Source organism: Saimiri boliviensis, chromosome 1 (genome assembly GCF_048565385.1).
Source record: "Saimiri boliviensis isolate mSaiBol1 chromosome 1, mSaiBol1.pri, whole genome shotgun sequence".
In the NCBI taxonomy this organism is placed as follows: domain Eukaryota; kingdom Metazoa; phylum Chordata; class Mammalia; order Primates; family Cebidae; genus Saimiri; species Saimiri boliviensis.
In genome coordinates this window covers 156287239-156311065 of record NC_133449.1, presented here as the reverse complement: position 1 = coordinate 156311065, position 23827 = coordinate 156287239, and the positions used below count along the sequence as shown (strand labels likewise).

The window sequence follows — 23827 nt, the reverse complement described above, 5'->3', positions numbered from 1 at the left end:
TTCTTTTTCTTGCCTGATTGCTCTGGCTAGAACTTCCAATACTATATTGAATAGGAGTGGTGAGAGAAGGCATCATTGTCTAGTGCCAGATTTCAAAGGGAATGCTTCCAGTTCTTGCCCATTCAGTATGATATTGGCTGTGGGTTTGTTGTAAATAGCTTTTATTATTTTGAGATATGTTCCAGCAATACCTAGTTTATTGAGAGTTTTTAGCATAAAAGACTGTTGAATTTTGTCAAAGGCCTTCTCTGCATCTGTTGAGATGATCATGTGGCTTTTGTCTTTGGTTCTGTTTATGTAGTGGATTACATTTACAGAGTTGCGTATGTTGAAATAGCCTTGCATCCCCGGGATGAAGCCTACTTGATCGTGATGGATAAGCTGTTGCAATCGATTTGCCAGTATTTTATTGAAGATTTTTGCTCCGTGTTCATCATGGATATTGGCCTGAAGTTTTCTTTTCTTGTTGAGTCTCTGCCGGGTTTTGGTATCAGGATGATGTTGGTCTCATAAAATGATTTGGGAAGGATTCCGTCTTTTTGTATTGTTTGGAATAGTTTCAGAAGGAGTGGTACAAGCTCCTCTTTGCATATCTGGTAGAATTCGGCTATGAACCCATCTGGGCCTGTGCTTTTTTTGGTTGGTAGGTTGTTAATTACTGCCTCAACTTTAGCCCTTGTTATTGGTCTATTCAGGGTTTCAACTTCTTCCTGATTTAGGCTTGGGAGGATAATAGTGTCCAGGAATTTATCCATTTCTTCCAGATTTACTGGTTTATGTACATAGAGTTATTTGTAGTAATCTCTGATGGTAGTTTGTATTTCTGTGGATTCTGTGGTGATATCCCCTTTATTGTTTCTTACTGCATCTATTTGATTCATCTCTCTTTTTTATTAATCTGGCTAGTGGTCTATTTTGTTGATCTTTTCAAAAAACCAGCTCTTGAATTTATTTATATTTTAAGGGTTTTTTTGTGTCTCTTGTCTCCTTCAGTTCTGCTCTGATCTTAGTTATTTCTTGTCTTCTGCTAGCTTTTGAGATTTTTTGATCTTGCTCCTCTAGCCCTTTCAATTTTGATGATAGGGTTTCAATTTCAGATCTTTCCTTGTTTCTCATATGGGCATTTATTGCTATAAATTTCTCTCTAGACACTGCTTTAAATGTGTCCCAGAGATTCTGATACATTGTGTCTTCATTCTCACTGGTTTCGAAGAACATATTTTATTTCTGCCTTGATTTCATTGTTTATCCAGTCAACATTCAAGATCCAGTTGTTCAGTTTCCAAGAAGTTGTGCAGTTCTGAGTTAGTTTCTTAATCCTGAGTTCTAATTTGATTGCACTGTGGTCTGAGAGACTGTTTCTTATGATTTCTATTATTTTGCATTTGCTGCAGAGTGATTTACTTCCAATTATGTGGTCAATTTTAGAGCAGGTGTGATGTAGTGCTGAGAAGAATGTATATTCTGTGGATTTGGGGTGGAGAGTGTTGTAGATATCTATTAGGTTTGCTTGGTCCAGATCTGAGTTCAAGCCCTGTATATCTTTGTCAATTTTCTGTCTCGTTGATCTTTCTCATATTGACAGTGGAGTGTTAAAGTCTCCCACTATTATTGTGTGGAAGTCTAAGTCTCCTAGTAGGTCATTATGAACTTGCTTTATGTATCTGGGTGCTCCTGTATTGGGTGCTTGCATGTTTAGGATTGTTAGCTCTTCTTGTTGCATTGATCCTTTTACCATTATGTAATGCCCTTCTTTGTCTCTTTTGATCTTTGTTGGTTTAAAGTCTATTTTATGAGAGACTAAGATTGAACCTCCTGCTTTTTTTAGCTCTCCATTTGTTGGTAAATCCTCCCCCTTCTCTTTATTTTGAGCCTGTGTATGTCCTTGCATGTGAGCTGGGTTTCCTGGATACAGCACACCAATGGCTTTTGACTTTTTATCCAATTTGCCAGTCTGTGTCTTTTGATTGTGGCATTTAGCCCATTTACATTTAAGGTTAATACTGTTATGTGTGAATTCAATCCTGCCATTTTGGTGCTAGCTGGTGGTTTTGCCCATTAGTTGATGCAGTTTCTTCATTGGGTTGATGCTCTTTACCATTTGGTATGTTTTTGGAGTGGCTGGTATGGTTGTTCCTTTCTGTTTAATGCTTCTTGCAGGAGGTCTTGTAAGGCAGGCCTGGTGGTGATGAAATCTCTCAGCAATTGCTTGTCCATAAAGGATTTTATTTCTGCTTGTTATGAAGCTTAGTATAGCTGGATATGAAATCCTAGGTTGAAAAGTTTTCTTTAAGGATGTTGAATATTGTACCCTACTCTCTTCTGGCTTATAGTTTCTTTTTTTTTTCTTTTTTTTTCTTTCTTTTTTTTTTTTTGAGATGGAGTTTTGCTCTTGTTACCCAGGCTGGAGTGCAATGGTGCAATCTCGGCTCACCACAACCTCCGCCTCCTGGGTTCAGGCAATTCTCCTGCCTCAGCCTCCTGAGTAGCTGGGATTACAGCTAATTTTTTTGTATTTTTAGTAGAGACGGGGTTTCACCATGTTGACCAGGATGGTCTCAATCTCTTGACCTTGTGATCCACCCGCCTCAGCCTCCCAAAGTGCTGGGATTACAGGCTTGAGCCACCGTGCCCGGCCTGGCTTGTAGAGTTTCTGCTGAGAGATCTGCTGTGAGTCTGATGGGATTTCCTTTGTGGGTAACCTGACCTTTCTCTCTTGCTGACCTTAGCATTTTTTCCTTCATTTCAACCCTGGTGAATCTGAGGATTATGTGCCTCGGAGTTGCTCTTCTTGAATATCTTCGTGGTGTTCTCTGTATTTCCTGGACTTTAATGTTGGTCTGCCTTGCTAGGTTGGGGAAGTTCTCCTGGATAATATCCTGAAGAGTGTTTTCCAGCTTGGATTCATTCTCTCTGTCACATTCAGGTACACCTATCAAACATAGATTAGGTCCTTTCACATAATCCCATATTTCTTGGAAGCTTTGCTCATTGCTTTCACTCTTTTTTCTCCAATCTTGTCTTCTCATTTTATTTCATTGAGTTGATCTTCAATCTCTGAGGTCCTTTCTTCTGCTTGGTCGATTCGGCTATTGGAACTTGTGTATGCTTGTGAAGTTCTCTTGTTGTGTTTTTCAGCTCCATCAGGTCATTTATATTCTTCTCTAAGCTGTTTATTGTCGTTGGCATTTCCTCTAACCTTTTTTCAAGGTTCTTAGTTTCTTTGCATTGATTAGAACATGTTCTTTTAGCTCAGAAAAGTTTGTTATTACCTACCTTCTGAAGCCTGTTTCTGTCAATTCTTCAGATTCATTCTACATCCAGCTTTTTTTCCTTCCTGGTGTGGAATTGTGATCCCTTGGAGGAGGAGAGGTGTTCTGGTTTTTGGTGTTTTCATCCATTTTGAGCTGGTTTCTTCCTATCTTTGTGGATTTGTATACCTGTGGTGCTTGTAGTTGGTGACTTTCAGATGGGGTCTCTGAGTGGACATCATTTTTGTTGATATTGAAGTTATTTCTTTCTGTTTTTTAATTTTCCTTCTAACCATCCAGCCCCTCTGCTGTAGGCCTGCTGGAGGTCCACTCCTGATCCTGTTTGCCTGGGGATCACCCACGGGGACTGGAGAGCAGTAAGGGTTGCTGCCAGTTTCTTCTTCTGTTATCTTTGTCCCAGAAGTGTACCTGACAGATGTCAGTCTGAGCTCTCCTTTACAAAGTATCTCTTTGGATATACAGGGGTCAGGGAGCTGCTTGAGGAGACAGTCAGTCTCTTATAGGACCTCGAGTGCTGAGCTGTGAGCTCCGTTTTTCCATTCAGAGCTTCTAGGCAGGTATGTTTAAGTCTGCTGCAGCAGAACTCATAAACACCTTTTTCCCCCAGGTGCTCTGTCCTGGGAAGGTGGGGCTTTATTTATAAGTTGCTGACGTGCTGCTGCCTTTTTTCAGAGATGCCCTGCCCAGCAAGGTGATAATCTAGCCAGGGTCTGCCAGCAGGGACGTTACTGAGCTGCTGTGGGCTCTGCCCAGCTGTTGTGTGAACTTCCTGTTAGAACTGCCTTAGTAATGGTGATCTACCTTAGTAATGGTGGACTCCATTGGTAATGGCAGATTGTCTCAGTAAAGGTGGATTGTCTTGGTAATGGTGGACTGCCTTGGTAATGGCAGATTATCTTGGTAATCGCGGACTGCCTGGGTAATGGTAGACTGCCTCAGTAATGGTGGACTGCCTTGGTAGTGGTGGATTGCCTCGGTAATGGCTGAGGCCTTTCCCCTCACTGAGCTGGACTGTCCTGGGTCCAGCTACACTTGCTGCAAAACTCTCAGTCTAGAGCATTTCAAATTGCTGGTCTTTGTAGGGGGTGGGACCTGCCGAGCCAGATCACCTGACTCCCTATTTCAGCCCCATTTTTTTTTTTTTTTTTTTCAGTTGAATGGGCGGCTCTGTATCCCAGGCATTCCAGCCACCTGTTGAAATGGCTGCCTGGATTTGTGCTAGTTTTTGTGCAGAGACCTGCAGAGTCTGCTGAAACAGCCATGCTTGAAGCTTGTGGTGCTTTTCAGCCCAGGAATCTCCTGGTCTGCAGGCAGTAAAAACTCATTTGGAAATTCAGTGATCACTCACCCTCTGCATTCTTCTCACTGGGAACTGTACTCTAGAGGTGATCCTATTCGGCCATCTTGGATCTCCCTATGACTCTTCAAAAATGTTTGCTAAAATGATTAATCAGTGAATAAGTGAGTGAGTGAACCAACACCTAACAGAGGCCCTTAGTTTTGGTGCTCTCTCTGTTACTAACTCCATAAATGACTCTGTGTAAGTTGATTCTTTCACTCTGCCTCAGTTTCTTTATCTGGCAAATAGATGTATAATGTTTACCTTAAAGAGGGATAAAGTGAAATGAGGCCATAGATATGAAAGTACCGAACATTATTGAATATATTATACAACTGTAAGATTTTCTTTTTAGGTAGAATCCTTTTTGAGTTTGAGTAAACTTCACTAAATGTGGTGGAAAGTTTTATTATAATAAAGAATCCTTCATGAATCCTGAATTGATCAGGCCTCATGGAGTGGTGAAGATTTACTCTGTTGTACGGAAAAGAGCACAGGGTGATGGTGAAGACTGGGATCAGAACTCAGCATCTTCCACAGACTTGCTGGTGTCCTTGAGTAACTCATAGGAGCTTGCCCCAGTGAAATTCAGGTTTCTCTTCTCTCAAAATGGGTGGGTATTGGAATGGTTGATGAGATGATTCCCTCCTTAGAGGTTTCAACCTTTTACTGTATATCTGTATCACCATAATAATCCCAGCCACTATTTATTGGTCACTCAGTCTGCACCACACACTTGACTTGTGTCATTTCATTGCACGTTTTCCCCAACTTTCAGACCTCCATTATTCAGATGAGAAAACAACTGTCAAATAAATTAGTTAATAGTATAACTACTAGCCAGCCCTCCAAGCCAGGCTACTCTCTCCTGAGCTATGCTAATTTTGTGCACAAACTAAGTAACAACCAAGTTCAAAGAAAAGGAGGCCTAACTGTCTCTCCATTGAGTGGTTTTCATATGGTGGAACAGAATGGAAAACCCTGTGGTTCTGGAACAGGTAAAGTTGATTTATCCAGGCAACATGTTCTGACTTCTCCCTTCTCCCCCTCTCACAGGGTTTCATGGACATCGACTTAAACAAATTCAAGGAGAGTGGTGCAAATGTGACGGGTTTCCAGCTAGTGAACTACACAGACACCATCCCGGCCAAGATCATGCAGCAGTGGAAGAACAGTGATGCTCGGGATCACACCCGGGTGGACTGGAAGAGACCCAAGGTGAGTGGATGACGGCCAGCATCAAAAGGCCAGCCTTGCCCCTTTGCCTGCCTCAGGTTTCTGAGCAGCATTCGTCTTTAGAAAGGAATTTGTTTTCTAAAGGAAACAATATATTTGTAAAAATTATTAGGTACAAAGTGCAGGGGTCAGACAACCCAAAATGGCAATGGCTTTAATAAAGGAGACATCTTATCTACCTCTCATGTAAACATAACAGGAGTCAGCAGTCCCAGGTTTGTAAAAAGAATCCACAATCATCAAATACTCAGGCTTCTTTTATCTTCTTGCTCTGCTGTCCTGTGCATATGGCTGCTGCCTAATAGTACAAGAGAGCTGCTTAAACTATAGCCATTGCCTCAGCATTCTACCAAGTAGGAAGAAAAAAAAAAATGAAATGCAGAACTTCTTCATGAAGAACTTTTCACAGAAGTCACATGCAGATCTTCCACTCATATGCCATTGATTGTATCCTGGAAAACCACCCCCATTTGGCTGCAAGAGAAACTGGAAAATAGTGGTTCTATTCTGGGCAGTACCACCATGTAGCACAGCTCAGGGGGATGCTCATTTTTTTGTAGATGGAGCTTTTTGGGATAGTGAGGTGGCCTTTATTCTGCTCAACCATGTGCCCAGTTAAAAATCAGGGCAACATAACTGAGGAATACCTAGCAGATGTCTACCTGGGAGAGTCCACTCTCAATAATCATGCAGACACTCTACTTGTCACTTCCCAGCAACGCAGCTCTAAATACTGCCACTAAAATCTATGTTGTTTGCTATTTGAGAATGGTTGGGAATAAGGATAGCAAATAATTTTTTCCCCAAGTCAAACCAGATAGTTTGACAGTGGCCACGTGGAACACTGTATTGAGAAAGATGCTGAGGCCAAGTTTGTTTATCTAGACAAACAGTGACTCTTTGACAGATTTTCACTTACCACTCTGTCAATTTCTTTTTATAAATGGCAAACCATATAATGGAGATGATTCTTATCCCACTATTGTTCAAACTGACTTAATCCTTCAAAAATGAAGAATTATTTCAATATGAGCTTAAGCAAACAAAATCACAAATATGCATTAAAGCAATGAAACAACAACGTAACAGTTAAGTAATTAATGTATGATGACTGCATTCCAATTTCCAAAAGATGTGAGCAGATGAAAAAAATAACCAAATGTAATTTAATTTTTGAAAAAGAAATTAGAGAATCAAAGTTTAAAAATTAGAAAAATACTCATACATTCGTTCTTCAACTCTCTGCTGTGAACTTGGAGTATGCTAGACAACATAATAAGTATTAGGAACAAATTAGTGAAGAAAATAGACATGGATTCCAAAGTCAGAATAGATTTTCCTGGACTGCTGTACAGATTTTGTTTCATCCACATCTTAGTCCCCTTTTTGTCAGGAGAGGGTATAACTGATAGCTGTCACAAGTAAACATGTGGGGAAAGTCTACAGGATATAAGCTTGTCACTTAGGTGAGTCACATGTGGAAAAAATTAAGAGCTTACCCTTCTTGCATTTTTTTCTTTTACTTTTATAAGAGATGAAAGAGTTAATTGTTTTCCTTGGCTCCTAGCTGATGACTGTAAAGCCAGGATAAACCAACCGGTTTTTCATGAACTTTATCCAGCCTGCAGATGTGTTATATTTAATTTATGCATTTTTACCAACTGAACCAACATTTTTAAAATTGCAAGATTGCACACAGAAATCTATGATCCTCACTTCTCTTTGAAAGTCGTAGCTGGCAATACTGAGCTCACAGTTCAGGGGGTCAGCATTGACTAGCATGGTCAAACAGCAGCCCCCATCTGAAGGGACAGGGACACCATCCCTGATTCACCACCATACACTGCATACCTTTCTCATCACGAGAAAATGCATTCCCAAATACAGCACCCAGCCTTGCCTTCCTGTCAGCTTTCTTTGATACCTAACTGTCTCCATTCCTCCCACTAGTACACCTCTGCACTCACCTACGATGGGGTGAAGGTGATGGCTGAGGCTTTCCAGAGTCTGCGGAGGCAGAGAATTGATATATCTCGCCGGGGGAATGCTGGGGACTGTCTGGCTAACCCAGCTGTTCCCTGGGGCCAGGGGATTGACATCCAGAGAGCTCTGCAGCAGGTAAGGCCACCAATGGTTACCCCATCTCATGAGAGCCTATTGGGGGGTTTCAGTATCAAATTCCAATAAAACACAGCTATTCTAAAGAAAAGGAAGAAAACGCCTGAAGTTCAGAACAACCACTGCATTGTGTTGGTGGCTCTTAGCATACATTGAAGCTCATGTAAAAAAAAAAATAATAATCATATGGAACAGTCATTTCTTGTAGTGTAAAAGCTATATTTTCTACTTAGCAATTATGCTGAAAAAGAGAGCTGGTGATTTTCTGCATATGGAAAGGGGGCTTGAAATACACAAGTATGAAACTGAACCATGTTAACAGTCTCTTGGAAACATTCCCCTCCTGCCCTGATTCTCTGGATTTCTTCATTATCTTTGCTCTCTGCACACATTTTATGAAAGCCGGCTGTATGTGGACCCTAAAAACGTTTCTCAGTACTTCTGATACCACCTTCTTGCTTCTCAGCTTCTGTTTGCATTTAAGAATAGTTAAAGGGCAGGGATAGAAAATGGTCATGCCCACTCTAATCAATTGGCTATGCAAAACATTCTGAGGCTGAATCCAGATACAACAGAGAGAAGTATAAATATTCAATTAGCGGTATGTCTGCTGTGGAAGCAGGATGAGACAGTGGTACATGTGGGTGTATATTTAACATGCCTGGTTTGAAAGATTATGGGGGCTTGCCCTCAGCTGCATTGCTCTTTGGGATCCTGGAGATATCTAGAAGCACATCAAGCCCAGGCTGTGATTCTCAAACTACCAAGGAACAGCACTTTATTTTGGTTCTGACGCCTCCTGATAGGGAAGCTGTATTTCCAAAGGGACTGGGAGAGGATGGCTGTGCTTGCTGCAACAAAGCACTGGCTGCAATGGCAAGCCAGCCACAGCAAGATTATTTGGCACAAATGTCCCTCAGGACCCACCATCCCCAACAAAGGGAGTTGCCTGTCTAAGACAGGCTGTACTTTTAAGATGACATTCAGCAGAAGATGAATTTGTGCTCCTCGGGGATAAGAGGAGCATTTCTGAATGAGAGAGAAATGTAGAGCAAAATGTACAACTATTCCCACTTGTTCGTCAACCACACGTGCACAGCTCTAGCAATTTTCACAACCTGGAGAAAGAGACGCGAAAGGAACCTCACCAGCTGTTCCTCAGCCCTGATGAGTGCCTTTCTATAGAGGAGAATATGTAGGTCTGTCCTTTGGAATGAAACTAAGCAGGGTTTCTGCTAGTGACAGGAGGAACATACTAAGGAGGACCTCCAGCTGCCATTTCTGCCCTCCCCTGGTCCCTGTACAGGGTGGCTCCCAAGTCACTAAGCAGCAACAGCAGACACCACGCAGCTTACAGGGAAAAATTGCCACACGGACAGCACCTGCGTCTCCCTTTCCACCCCCACCCCAGCTTATTTAAAATGCTCTTCCAGACTCCACAGTCGAGACAGATTCTGTTTGCAATGTGAGGCTGATTTCAAAAGGTCCCAGAAACTTGCCCTCAGCTTCACAACCCTTCCAACTCCCTTGCCTCTCCCATCTTAATGACGTCCTGAAAGGATAGTCTGACGCCACCATGACAGTGATGAAGCATGGGAGGCAATTCAGTGTGGCAGGAAGGGCTCCGAACTGGGAGGCCGGACAGCTGGACTCCACGTTCAGCTGGACCCCTGGCTCTCTGGATGACCTTGAAACATTCACTTAGTTCTCCTGCTGCCTTCGCTTTCCTTCCCCATGAAAATGAAGCGGGTGGAGCGACGACCTCAAATCTCAGCTGGCTTTGAAAATTCAAAGAGTCTAACTTTTCTCCTGTGATCTAACCCACGTCCTTCTGGTTGTAGTGTGTACTTAGCACTCCGCTTCTGCCCTCAGTGAGGTTTGAAAGAAAGCAGTTGCCATAGTCAAAAGAATAACAACCTCTTTTGTTTTGTCTTGGAGCCAAGATATGTGTGTGCCTGCCCTTCATCAGCTGTTCTTTGAAAACCTACTGTGTGCCCTGGCTTGGGGTCAAGCACTAAGGACAATAAAAGAAAGCAAGGCTTGCCCTCAAGAAACTCCTTGCAGTGTCTGTGGAGAAAAAGAGAGGAACAACTATCCCACAAAAACAAAACAAATAAACAAGTCAGAACGTTCTGATCCTAAGATCAGAAGTTCAAATTGATTCTTTTTCCAATCTTTGTTAAGCACCTAGAATGAAAAAAGTTTTTTGCTGAAAGACATCTTAGAGATTACTGACTCACTTTTTCCTTCACTTTATAAGTGAGGGAAACAGCACTTTGAATGAAACAGCAGACCCAGACTGGGCAATGGCTCATCCAGGGTCACACTGCAGCTTAGTGGCAGAGGCTGGACCAGATCCCAGTCCAGGGCTCCTCTTCCCCAGGCCAGGTCTGTGCTATGGGCCCAGTGGCCCTTACTTATAAGCCCTGACCTCTGAAGCCTTCCATACATAGTCATGGCTACCGTTCAGCAATGGTTTTTTCTAGAACCATCTCTTGAAATAGCCATTCCATTGGGAGCTGGGTAAATCCTGATGGTATCCAGGCTTTGGAACCTGAGGCTTGGAGGCTTATGTCTCTACTGCCTTCACCTCTGGCCTTTGGGTCACATTAGTGGGAGAGGACCTGTGGTTTAGCTTGTATTAGAGCAGGAATGTGTGTAAGTTAGGCCAAGAGGCCCAGCACAGCCTACCTGGAAGGCAAGCATGCTAGGGAGTTAAATTCTGAAAATAATAGTAATAATATGTATCATGTGTTAAAGGCTTAGTATGTACAAGGCTGTAAACATTTACACATATTATATCATTGAATTTTTGATATAACACATAACACCCGAGACAGGTAGTTTTATTAACTGTGCTTTTTAATTGGAGAAACTGAGCTTCAGAGAAGTTATAAACTTCCCTAAATTCTTACGTTATACAGTTAGCTAGTGGTAAAATTGGGACTCCAACCCACATTTAGATGATGCCTCCCTCTGTATGCTTAACTGCTCTGAAGCCTCAGGGACACATCCAAACAGGAAAGACACAAAAGCTATGGCCCAGCCCCCAGCAGCACATGGCCTTGGGTAATATCTGTGCACACCCACCCCCCTCACCCTGCTGTAATTTCCCTAGCAGCAGATTGAAGATAATCAGCTGCCTGCCTACCCCCTGCCTGCCATCTAGGGAGCCATTCCGAATATTAATGAACCCACATCCTGGAGTCCTTCAGCGCTCCAGGAAAGAGGCAGCATTAGGATGCCCATATGTTGCCTTCTGGATGGCAGAGTAGACCCAACTCCCCAAGTCGGGTTCTTAACATTGGGGACCTCATAGACATTTGAGGATATGATTTTTAAAAAGATATCTGTAGACTCTTTTCCTTAGAAAAATGCATACATGTACAAACATAATTTCTGCATGACCAGGAGTAGGGAGAACATATATACTCCTAGAACTCATCCCAGGACTTCAAGTTTAGAATACCTGCCCTAAATGGTAATAGTAATCATCCCTCTTAGTCTTTGTTTTTGCAAACTGCCAGCCAAAAATCAAGCACATGGAAGTGAAGGTATGCTCAGAACTTTGCTAGATGGGGCCTGGGGTTGGTTGGACAATGGGGTTTTAAGACACAGTCCTTCCTTTAAAGGCTAACACAGGTGGGTTCATGGTGTTGTGGACGGTCAGAGCAGAATGCTATCACTGAGGAACACAGACATCAGCAAGGCTTTCTGTAGGAGTGTGACTGGCCTTTCAATAGGGTGACCCTTTATTACCCAAAATCTGTCATCCAAATGGGAACACTTAGGAGTGAAAGGAAGAGCTACTATCAATCATTCCAGAACAAGAGGACCGGAACTGTCCTGTGTTAGTCCATGTGCATTGTTATGAAGAAATACCAATGGATAAAGAAAAAAGTCTCATTTTAGCTAATAGTTTTTTAGGCTGTACATGAAGCCTACTGCCAGCATCTATTTTTGATGAGGGCCTCAGGAAGCTTCCAATCATGGCAGAGGGTAAAGGAAAAGACAATATGTCCCATGGCAAGAGAGGGAGTGAGAGAGATAGGGGAGGAGGTGCCAGGCTCTTTTAAACAACCAGCTCTCATAACTGAGTGAGAACTTATTTATTACCATGGGGAGGGCGCCAAGCTGTTCATGAGAGTTCCACCTCCATGATGCAAACACCTCCTGCCAGGCACCACCTCCAACCTTCAGGGTCATATTTTAACATGAAACTTGGAGGGGACAAATATCCAAACTATACCATGTTCCAAGCAAACTGAGATGGAGGTAATGTAACCCTTAAAGGAAGGGTAAATTTGAATCTGGAGTAAATTGGGTTTTGCAAGTTCTGGAAGGGGATGTCAGTGATACCCAGCAAGAGGTGAGATAGAGTGAAGGTACAAGCAAGGACTTGCACGTGTCACGCTGGCCTGTTGGGGTGATAGGAATAGAAGGGCTGGTTCAGCTGTGGCTCCACCCAACACTATCTGGGGGATCTTGGACTAATTGCTCACGTTTTCCAGACCTGGATTTTCCCATCTGCTAAACAGACATAATCCTCCTAATGCTGCCTCCCTCGCTGGCTTGTTGCAGAGCTCACAATTTTAAGAAAGCATCATGCTTGTGTTCTTTTGAGCTTCAGGAAAGCTGTATGAGACAGTCAGAGCCAAGATTATTCTTCCCATGACTCAGGTAGGAAAGCGAAGCTTAGAAGGGTTCTGAGATTTGCTCTAGCCAGAGTAGCTAGGATGTGACCAGCAAGGACCTCGCCTACAGGCCTCACAAACAGTGAGCATCCAGGAGGCAGGATCCACCTGAAGGCAACTGCGAAGGGGTTGCAGAATCCCTGCTTCCAGTGTGACTACTTGGCAGTTTCCTTCAGGTATGCCTTTCAGGATCCAATGAGGGCAGGGGAAAGAAGTCAGTGTTGACATCTGACAAAGATCCTTTGCTTGACCAAACTTGAGTCAGGCTTCTGAACCTCCTCCTAGGCCCATCTGTGCAATTCTTGTAAAATCCAGTTTTAGCAAAGAACTTGCTGAGTCAGTTTAGCAAGAACCCTGTCCACCATGTCCACTCCCTTCGCTGTGATCATCTTGTACAGCCTCCACCATCCCCCAGGTGATGTCGGATCATCCTGGTTCATCTTCAGCAAGAATCCTCTTAGGCCATTTTAGCCAGATTTCCTCTTAACCCCGATGCTTGCTGTTAGTATAATTTCCTATCCACTGACCCCCACCCTGTTCCTTGGCTATACTTTCCCATTGGCTCCTGCTCTATTTGGAGTTGAGCCAAATCTCTGTCCCCCACTGCAAGACCCCATTGCAGGTGTTTCTATACCTACCACTACGATCCTGAAAAAAGTCTTCTTTACTGTACTTTAACAAGTGTCACTGATTAATTTTTTCTTTAACGTAGCTCAAGTAATAGGACATTAGCCAGCATTCTCCCAGCACCAAGCAGGAAAGGAAATGTAGGCTTCGGCCTCTCACTAGCAGCAGATTCTGAGCTGGCACCCGGTACCCTTTACAGGAAGCCCAAGGTTAATTCTCCATCTTTCGTGGAGGGAGTTGAGGGTGCCAGGATGGCGACAGGAGTTCCAGGAGCAGGAACCAGGGAGAAGTGCCTGGGCTCCATCAGTCTGACCTCAGTCACCCTGGGGCAGGGGGAGAGGGGGATCAGTGCCCAGATCCCAGAGCTCAGACCTGATGGATGGGGACAGCAGTTTCAAGATACACATTTCTGAGAAGCTTCTTCCTCTGACTCTGAGTCTTTATGCTCCTTGACAAATGGTTTGAGGCTGAGCCATCCTCTTGAACTCTCCCTGTTCTGCTGTCATGGAATGGTGTTTGTGGGATGTCTCTTTCCCACTCTCTGATACTTTGATTTATCTCACTGCATTTAAGAAGGATTCCCCAAATAGACAGTAAGAGCCCTTCAGTTACCCTTGATCTCTCAGTGACCTTACTGTGAATCCTAGAGTCAAGCACCATCAGCTCTGAGTCTCAACAATCTCATCTGTGAAACAGGCAAAATAACCTCTGCTCTGGCTATTCACTGGGTTTCCATGAACATGAAATAAGCAGCTTCTTGTGAGATCACTGTGACAGTGCAAGATGCTCTCAGGTCACTAGAACTGTGCAGGTAGGACCACTGACCTTATTAGAAACTGAGGAAGGCAGTAAAAGTGACAGTGACATGATCATTCTTTCTTCTGAAAGAGTCTCCTCCTCTGAAACAACCTACCAGCCCCAAGGCCTCAATTTTAGATTTTATTTTTCATAATTACCCACTCTACACACCCCTGTAGTAGTAATCATTATTATCATCATCTAAATAATATAAACTATGCATTGAACACTTATGTCCCAGACAATATGCTAAGTACTTCTTGGAGGAGGAAACCAAGAAACAGATAGGCTGAGCAAGGAACCTGTGGCCATTCAGTTAGAATGGGCAGAGCACACCCTGGGAAGTACCCAGCAGCAATAGCAGAAAGCAGGTAGAAAACACGATGTTGCACGTTTTTGTGTTGTCCTCCTGAATCCTACGACAATAGCGCTGGCCTGTGTTTCAGAGAACACTTGATACCATTGGTGAAAACATCAGAAGTTATCAGAAGCTCCAGATTTTAGACCTGCCTCTGCCACTTGTTAGTCGTAAGACTTGAGTATATCACTGTACCTCCCAGAGTTTGGCATCTCCCTTGTAAATAAAGATCATAATCTCTGAATGGCATGCTTCAGGGGGTTCCTGTGACTAGAGTTGAAATAGTATGTGTGCAAGTGTGTCATAAATATGAGGTGTTTAGAAAGTAATGTTAGTGTTAAATATCACCATGAGCAACAATAATACTAACAGCTGGCATTTGTTGAATATTCACCATGCACCAAGCATTAATGAAAAACTATCTCATTTAATCCTTAGAACAACATTAAGACGTAATGAACTCTAACTGGTTCCATTAAACAAATGAAAAACTTAGTCATAGATTATGTACTCTGCCATACTACTATCCCATGCTGATTATTAGTATGAAACTTGAGACTGGGGCAAAAAAGTAGATGCCTATTTGGATTCTTAGTGACACTTTCAGTTTGGGCAAATCAGTCTACCATTCAGTCATCTGCACATCTATTCCAGTCTGTTTTTTTTTTTTTTTTTTTTTTTTTTTGGAATGAATCACATACCACCAAACTATCTGGAGCTGGAAATAAGGGAACACTAAAGATGGGCAAGAGATTACCAAGGTGACAAGAAGGTGAAGTTGCTGATTGACACAAATTGCTCCTTTCTTTTATTCACTGTAGTAGAAGCTGTACTTCGTTTTCTCTCTGAAAAGCAAAGATAGCCCAGACATTTATGGAGCTGGGGATTTCTCCAGATTTCATCTAAGAAAGCAAAGCTTGTTATAAAATTTGCTCAGTGCTCTGTGTCTGTCATGACCTCCTCACTGAGACTTCAAAAAAGAAGGTGACAAGAGGGTCAGCCTCCATACAGGAACACACACACACACACACACACAAACACACACACACACACACACAGAGAGAGAGAGAGAGACTCTCTCTCACTCTCAAACACACACAACCCCCAGCTCTTCTTATACCTTCTAACAACAGAGGAGCTAGCCACTGCCAGTAAAAAAGTTTAAAAACTCTGCAAAGCTTCCTTTTAAGCTATTTGAAGGCGGGGGAAATAAACAGTGCTGGGTCACAGGGTTGGATTTGTATTTGTAACAGGTAGACACTCACCTCACTGGCCTTAGGCAGGAGGGATCTGAGGACACATGGTGGTTCACTATTAGGGAATGTAGTTGCTTGTATCTGAGCTGATGATACACAGCTAGACTCAGCCTCAGTTTGAGAGTGGTCTTGGAAGACATTTATCTGTCACCTACAGAGCAGCAAGCTCAGCCCTAAAGATCTTGGATCTTCATGGTGACTATTTGACTTTTGATATGAACTTGAAGACAGAAGACCATGAAAGTTTGATTTGACCCATTTGTGGAGAAGTCTCTTGTGGCATATTTGAGGATTCCAATACAATATGATTTTAACCAACTGAGATTTCTTTAACACCTTACATTCTCTTGTCTGAACCTAATGGGTTCTCCCCAGGTGCTTTAAAGTTCACACCACTTTCACATTATCGGTTATTATTTAAGATAAAAAAAGAAAAAGTGGGGGCAGAAATTTTAGAAACTGAAAGCTTAGAGAGCTAAGTTGCATGGGCACTTGGCTATTAAGGAGTAAGCTGGGGTTAAATCCAAGTCTTTTGATTATCAAGTATTTTATTCCCTGAACTCAGGAATAAAGAAGAAGAAATTCTTTTTTTTTTTTATTTTTACTTTAGGTTCTGGGGTATGTATGCAGGTCATGCAGGGTTGTTGCATAGGTGCATACATAACCAGGTGGTTTGCTGCCTCTAAGAAGAAATTCTCAAAAGAATTAGGAAGACATCTCCAAGCATAGCTTAAGACTTTATTCATAAAGCTGGCTTCTTGTCCTGGGTCTTCTGACTCGTTGGTGATGGTGCACCAATTCATTTCCTTTGCAGGCCCCCCACACTTACTTCATCTTCAGATGTGTATGTGAGAAGGGCACTGGTCATAGTGGTCATGTGATGGGAAGTGTTTGATTAGGGACGGTGCAGACATTTCACATTAGCATGCACTCTGGCCCCTTGTTAGTATTTGCCTAAAGAAGTAGGTAAAAACAATTTTCAGGATGAATCCCAATTTAGGAGAAAGGTCTCTAATGCATCCTTTGCCACAGGCATGGAATGAAGAGCTCTAGCAAAATACTCTAAGACCTCATCCCATGGAACATTCTTGGGTTCTTGATTTCTATTTCAGTGGAAAAAGCAAACACACATAAATTACATCTTCTGAGTTCACTGCTCACCACTTGGTTTTGTTTTCCAGGTGCGATTTGAAGGTTTGACAGGAAACGTGCAGTTTAATGAGAAAGGACGCCGCACCAACTACACACTCCACGTGATTGAAATGAAACATGACGGCATCCGAAAGGTAAGGGACAGCTTTACTTCCATTCTGCAGAGAGGAGAGGGCTGAACAGGGACTCTGGCCAGCGCTGAGGGCCTGTGAATCTACCTTTTCTGGACTGGATCTTTGAAGAAACTCAAACACAGACTTTAGACTTGGCTCTGTCAGTAACCAGCTAGGACATTGGACAAGTCTGGTTCTTCCTCTGAGAATCCATTCACTCATCTGCAGAAAATCTCTATATTTGTCCCAGAATGCTTGTGAGAATCCCAGGTAGAGGAAAGCACTTCTGAAACATAAAGTAATTGATCTGCACAAAATGTCACTGCTGTTCCTGAGGGATTCTGAGCTAAGAACTTGAGAATGATGATTATTGATGAGGTTACCCATCTTTTCCTAATCTATACTTGGTCACAGCCACTGTATTATTTATACAAAAGTAAGGGTGAAAAATATATATGTTTATGTATGTATATATAACATATAATATGTTTGCATATGAAAAGTCTTAGAATAGCATTCGAATCCTTAGAATAACATTTCAAATTCTACCAGAACCTATGTACTCTGGTCTCTGCCAATTTCTTCAACCTGAACCGTTGATACTTCCTTCATTTCTCCATTCCAGTCATTCTGTTTGTCTTTCACCTCCCTGAATACATCATGTTCTTTCTCGTCACTGAGCCTTCACACATGTCTCCTCTACCTGGGACTCCCTCCACTCCTCTCCCTCCTCCTGCCTAGCCAATCCTACACTCTAAGTAAACGTCATTCCCCAGGGAAGCCTTCTCTGGCCTTTCTTGTTATGCCTCACGAAATCCTCTGCTTCTCTGCTCATGGCCTTCATCACATTTCTAATTCCTTTTGGTGGCGTGGGATAATGACCGAGAGACATCATGCAGCATGACATAGAGCTGGTAGGGTGCCCTGGATCAGAATGCTGGCTCTGGAATCCTCAACACAGAATCCTTGCTTCATCACTTACTAGTCTGGGATTCTGGATAATCTATTTGAGCTCTTTGTTCCTTAATTCTCTTATCTGATAAGTGGGGATCACCCTAACCATGCCAACCTCATAGGGTCATTGAGAAGATTAAATGATCTAAGAGTGTCAGAAGTTCTAAGTACTGGCCCCGGCCCATTGAAAGTCTTAATCTCTCAGACTTAGTGCTGTCTATGCCTGTGCTGTCAAATACCCTTGTCACTAGCCACATGTGACTATTTAAGTTGAATTTTAAATTAATTACAATTTAAAAGTCAGTTCCTCCTGTGACTAGTGGCTACGTGTAGCTAGTAGCTACCACATTAGGCAGTGCAAATATAGAACATTTCCATCACTGCAGAAAGTTCTACTTTAAAGTTCTCTTTGTATATGCTCTGCCCTCACCTGCCCTAAACCCATCTTCTCGCTCTTGTATCTAGAACTGCATCTTCTACCTCATAACCTATCTTACCTCATCTCATTGATTAAGGTTATGTTAGTTGCCTACTGCTACCATAACAAATTACCACAAACAGTGGCTTAAAACAACACGGATTTATCATGTCACAGTTCTGTAGGTCAGAAGTCTAACTTGAATTTCACGGACTAAAATCAATGTGTCGGCAAGGCCATGTTTCTTCCTGGAGGCTCCAGAGAAGAATTTGTTTCTTTGCCTTTTCTGGCTTCTTAAAGGCCATGTATATTCCTTGGCTCCCACGTTACTGAGCCTTCTCCATCTTCAAAACCAGCAATATTACATCTCTCTGACCCTTCTTCTATCATCACATATTCTCACCAACCACAGCCTTCCAGACCCCATCTCCCATCTCCTACTGGGAGATCTCCTCCTTCAGTAATCAGCTACAGTAGCCTGCCTTAACTTGCATCAGGCAACAAGCAAGGGCATCCTGTTTGGCTATGAATGTAGCCAGTAAGAGCATATCCACTTTTCAGCAAACTTTTGGCATGGTAACTGTACATGGACACTCTTTCTAAGGTCAAAAACCCTTGAGAATGATACTTATCTAGAAATAGTCCAAGTCTGAGTTCATTTTTGTTGTCCCTGTTCTTATTTCTGCTGCTGTAGAAGACATCTGCTAGGTCACTTAGCTCTTATAACCCTCAATTTCCACATCTGTAAAATGGGCACAGATCATATCTGCATTAGTACCTGATCACTGTTCAGCGAATGCTACCTATGTTAGTGGTTATTAACAGCTATGGTAAACGTTGAAGAGGTAGCACATGGCTGAAATCTGGAAAACACTGAGGTGACTTGTTTGTTTCAAAGCATTTAGCAGCTGCTGCTAATATATTTCCCCTGGATGGGACATCAGATATGTGACTACCTCCCCAGGCCAACTTCCTTTCAGATTCTTTCCCCCCCACCCCCCCCAAGGCAAGGTCTCACTCTGTTGCCCAGGTTGGAGTGCAGTGGTATGATCATAACTCACTATAACCTCAGACTCCTGGGCTCAAGTGTTGGCCTCCTAAAGTGCTGGGATTACAGGCATGAGCCACTGTGCCCAGCCCCTTCCTTTCAGATTCTGAGAATTGATGGTATCACCCCCTGTCTTGAAGATGAAAATGTAGATTTTGTGGCATTTTTGTGTAAGGTCTGGAGCAGGCAAGCCTTTTGCTCCTAGATAGAAAATTGTTGACCATAGACCTGGGCTGATTTTTGGAATCCTCAGAATGGCCTCTTGCCCTCAGGGGAATATATATATATACATATATATATACATATATATGTATATATATATATATACACATATATGTATATGTGTATATATATATACATACACATACATATATCGCTATTTCCGGGATGGAACAAATTGGCATTTCTACATTATATGTGAGCAGTTATGTGTTTGCCATAATTAAAATATGGATGTTGAACTGTTTTCCCCAATTCTAGGGTAGTGGATTAGCTTAAAGTATAGCCAGATTATTTTCTACACATTAGCGGTAGACAGGATATATTGGGGATATAGTGGGGGTGCAACAAGTAAGAATAGAAGCCAGAAATTTCTACCCCATTCCTGTCATTATCCAGCTGTGTGGCTTTCAGCATGTCTCATTGCCTCTCTGGGTCTCTAAAATAAGTGAGAGACGCTAATTCCTTTCAACTCTGACACCTTAATTTCAGTGCCATATGCGGCATTTTTACCATCCTCTCCCTACTCATATTATTCCTCTCCTGGCTGGACTTTGACTTCCTCTGTGAAAGTAGAGTTTCCACTGGAGCCTTCGTCAGTTGACAAACTGTCCTTTGGTATGAAATTCCTCAGTTGTTACTCCCAGGATCAAAGATCCCAGCCCTTTGAATTGACCCTAATTATTGCACAGAGACTGTTGGGAGACTTTACCTCTTCAAGACTTTCTCTTGAAGTGGAGGTGCTGTAGCAAGATTAATGGTTCTCAAGCCTCTGCAAATAGAAGAAGTACTGGGAGGCCTTATTTAAAATGCAGATTCCTGGGTCCCAGCGCCTGGGTACTCTGCTTCTGGAGAACAGAGAAGCCTAGGAATCTGTACTTTCTTGAATCCTTCTCTCCAACCTGCAGATTTTCTGGTTGGTGCTCTAAAGCGTTTGATTAAGAATCATTGGCAACTACCAAGGAAAGAATTTGGAAGTAAAAGAAATAAAATAAAATATAATATAATATACAAAAAAAGAAACACTGACAGATTGGTAAGGAGCTTGGGCTTTAGAGGTAGACATGCCAAGATTTTAAGTCTGTGCTTTAGTCTTTACTAAGCACATGACCTTGAACAAATTATTTAGCCTCCCTGAATGTCATTACATCATCTCTAAAAGGGTGATGCTCCTGTGCCTCCAAGGATCGCTGTCAGGATTGAATAAGACAATGACTGTTACCCATTGCCAGTAGTAAGGGATTCAGAAAAGCAGCACCTGGCCAGTAGTGGACATTCAGCCTGTGTTTGTTTGCTTGTTTGCGCTTTTAAACTCCTTTCCGTAGGCTACAGGGATTTTACATCAGCATTGCATGTGGGCTGTGTAAGCCTGTGGAATGGATAAATCAGCAAAGAGAAATAACAGAGTACCTTAAAATCCAGGTGCAAATGGTTGTGCTTTAGTTTTCAGATCCCAGGGCTGTTTTTAAACTTACCTTCCCGATCACTAAATCCTTTCTTAGAATGTGGACTTAAACATCCTTTGTTTACGGGGGATCTGCCTTTGAGAAAATCAATTCCTCACATCTGTGGCTTGGGGCTTTTGGCTCAATCAGCCTCCTAGCAAAGTAATTTCTCTGATTTTCAAGAGTGACCTAGTTGTACTGGTTTCAGTGAACATTACATGGCCTTACCTTATTGTGTATAATAAAAAGGAGCTGTTTCTTCCAGATTTAGGGCCTCACAGAAACTCTCCTGATCTTCAGGCTTATTTCCTGTTCACTTATGTGCCAATACATCCTCTAGGTACCTGGATACAATTTGACATCCCACTGAAATGTGTGTGTTCTAACCATCCATTCATCATAAAGTTTAGGGGCTTCAGATAACAGGATGGGTACTCGCTCTACTAAAACAGGATCCTTAGGAAATTCCATTTAGAGATACCACTTCACTATGGGGTACTGATTTATGGTCTCTAGCTGAATAAAATATCTTGTCAAAATCTGATAGAATCACAAATTGTAATAAATGTCTGCCCAGTGGAGAAGATTAGGGAAAATTCTCTTACATTTTTCAACAGAGAACTGGTATTGTTGATTTAACCATCTTCCCCCATCACCGTTGTTCCTATAGCAATTTTTAGACTGGGTGAAGGCAACTACTTCTCATTTCAATTTGATTTGAGTGGCCCTGCCCTGCCCCAAGTTTGTTATCCCCACTTCTGACCCAGTGTATAACTAGAATGAAAAGACTGGGTAGGAACCAAGGCTAAAGGGACACAAAGTCCTGCTGATATCAAAAGTAATCTTCTAAAGTCCCAAAGAATTTATAGCTTCCCATCCCATATGCTTTTTGGAAGTTTTGCTTTAAATCCTTATACCCAATTTTGAACATACTGAATCATGTTATAGCAACAGATATAGATATAGCATCTCAGATGTAGCCTCAACCCCACCACCTCTCTCCATTTCTACTGCTGAACCCAGAGCCGAGGTCACCACATACCACGCCATAGCCTCACCAGTCATGAGTCCTGCTATGCTCTTGTCCCTTTACAAGGCTACTTTTCCACCACAAGGGCTAGAACAACAATTTTCAAATATATATCAGGTTATATGGTCCTTTTCCTTAACACTTTGACTGCCTTCCTGTTGCCAGAGAATATACAACTTGGTTCTCAGAGCCCTTGAAGCTGCTTACTTGTGGCATCAGCCCTCGTTCCTCTTCCTGTAACTCATTTCTCTGCAGTTACACTGTCATCTTTGCATTCCTTGAGCACAACTTTACACTTTGCTCAAGTCTTGCATATGCTGTTCTTTTATCTGGCATGTTCTGTCACTGTAGTTTCATGTGGTGTGTGTCTCCTTGTCATTCAGGTCTCAGTTCAAGTGAAGCCACTTCAGAAAGGACATCCTTGACCAAGCATTTTTAAAGTCACTGCCACCCACCTCACATACAGTCACAATTTTCTTTTTCTTTTTACTTTTCATGGTGCTTATTCCTTCTGATATACTTTTGTTGGTTGATTGATCTACACTGAGGTTGGCAAACTCCTCCTACAGGCCAAATTCATGAGCTAATAGTTACATTTACATTTTCAAATGGTTGCCTTAAATCAAAAGAAGACTATTTTGTGACATGTGCAAATTATATGAGATTAAAATGTCAGTGTCCATGAAGTTTTTCTGGAACATAGCTGTGCTTATTTGTTTATATATTATCTATATCTGCCTCTGCATTATAACAACAGAGACAAGTAGTGGCAACACAGACTGCATGATCCACAAAGCCAAAGATAGCTACTCTCTAGCCCTTTAAGATAAAGTTTATCAACCCCTGGTCTGGTATGTATTTTCTTCATACTCCTCTACCTCTTGAATGCTCCAAAATGTCAGCTCTCTAAAAACAAGGACCATATATGTGTTTTTATTATATTCACAGTGCCTAGAATATACTGACACAGAGTAAGCACAATTGCTTATTACATGAGTGGGCAGCTTTTTGAATGTTTCTGGGCAATCAGAGAGCACACTGCACTAGCCCATATTTCCACAGATCTGCCAATAAGTAAGGGAAAAAATATCTACAAATTTAATAAAACACCTCAAGCAGAACTCAGATAAAGTTACACATAAATTTATTAACTTCAAATATTTGAAGGTGTTAGTTTAGATAACCCTAGGTTCTGTAACAGCTAAACTCTGAAATCTCAGATGTTTAATGCAAAAGAATCTTATTTCTTGTTCAGTCAGTGACCACTTTTCTGGCTGAGGGTTATGGTTAAGACTCAGGCTCACGAGCCCTCCACTGTCTATTGGGGTCCCTCTGGATTTCAACATCCAGCTAACAGATAGGAATGAAAGAAAATGGGAACTCTGCTGGAGATTTTGGGGGCATCAGCCTAGAAAAGATGCACATCACTTCTGTTGAATTCCATTGGCCAGAACCCAGTTACTTGACTCAACCAGAGGCAAAACAAGCTGGGAAATGTCATTGCTGGCTGGATGGCCACTTTCCACCAACATCTCTACACCACAGAAGGAAAATAAGAGTGCTTGGGAGTAGGCTAGTTATCTTGGACACCATAGACGACTTAGTCTTTAAAAAATTGATTCTAAAGGATCTTATTTTTTGAGGTAAGGGACTGTGGTTTCAGAGGCAGCCTGGACATACCAATGTCTAAATTTGATTTGATGACTGTGCAACGTAGATCAATTGAGTTTTCAGTTCTATGATCATCTCC

At 42.2% G+C, this 23827-nt stretch overlaps 1 protein-coding gene across 8 annotated transcripts in view; it reads left to right on the top strand.

Annotated features, from left to right (window-relative positions):
• Nucleotides 1-23827, top strand: part of GRIA1 (glutamate ionotropic receptor AMPA type subunit 1) — a 329622-nt gene that overhangs the window by 185272 nt on the left and 120523 nt on the right. For all 8 annotated transcript variants that reach the window (XM_074378874.1, XM_074378893.1, XM_074378882.1 and 5 more), the window contains 3 exons: nt 5668-5829; nt 7798-7965; nt 16880-16984. In XM_074378874.1, the coding sequence (XP_074234975.1) occupies nt 5668-5829; nt 7798-7965; nt 16880-16984 (435 nt within the window). The remainder of the gene's footprint in view (nt 1-5667; nt 5830-7797; nt 7966-16879; nt 16985-23827) is intronic.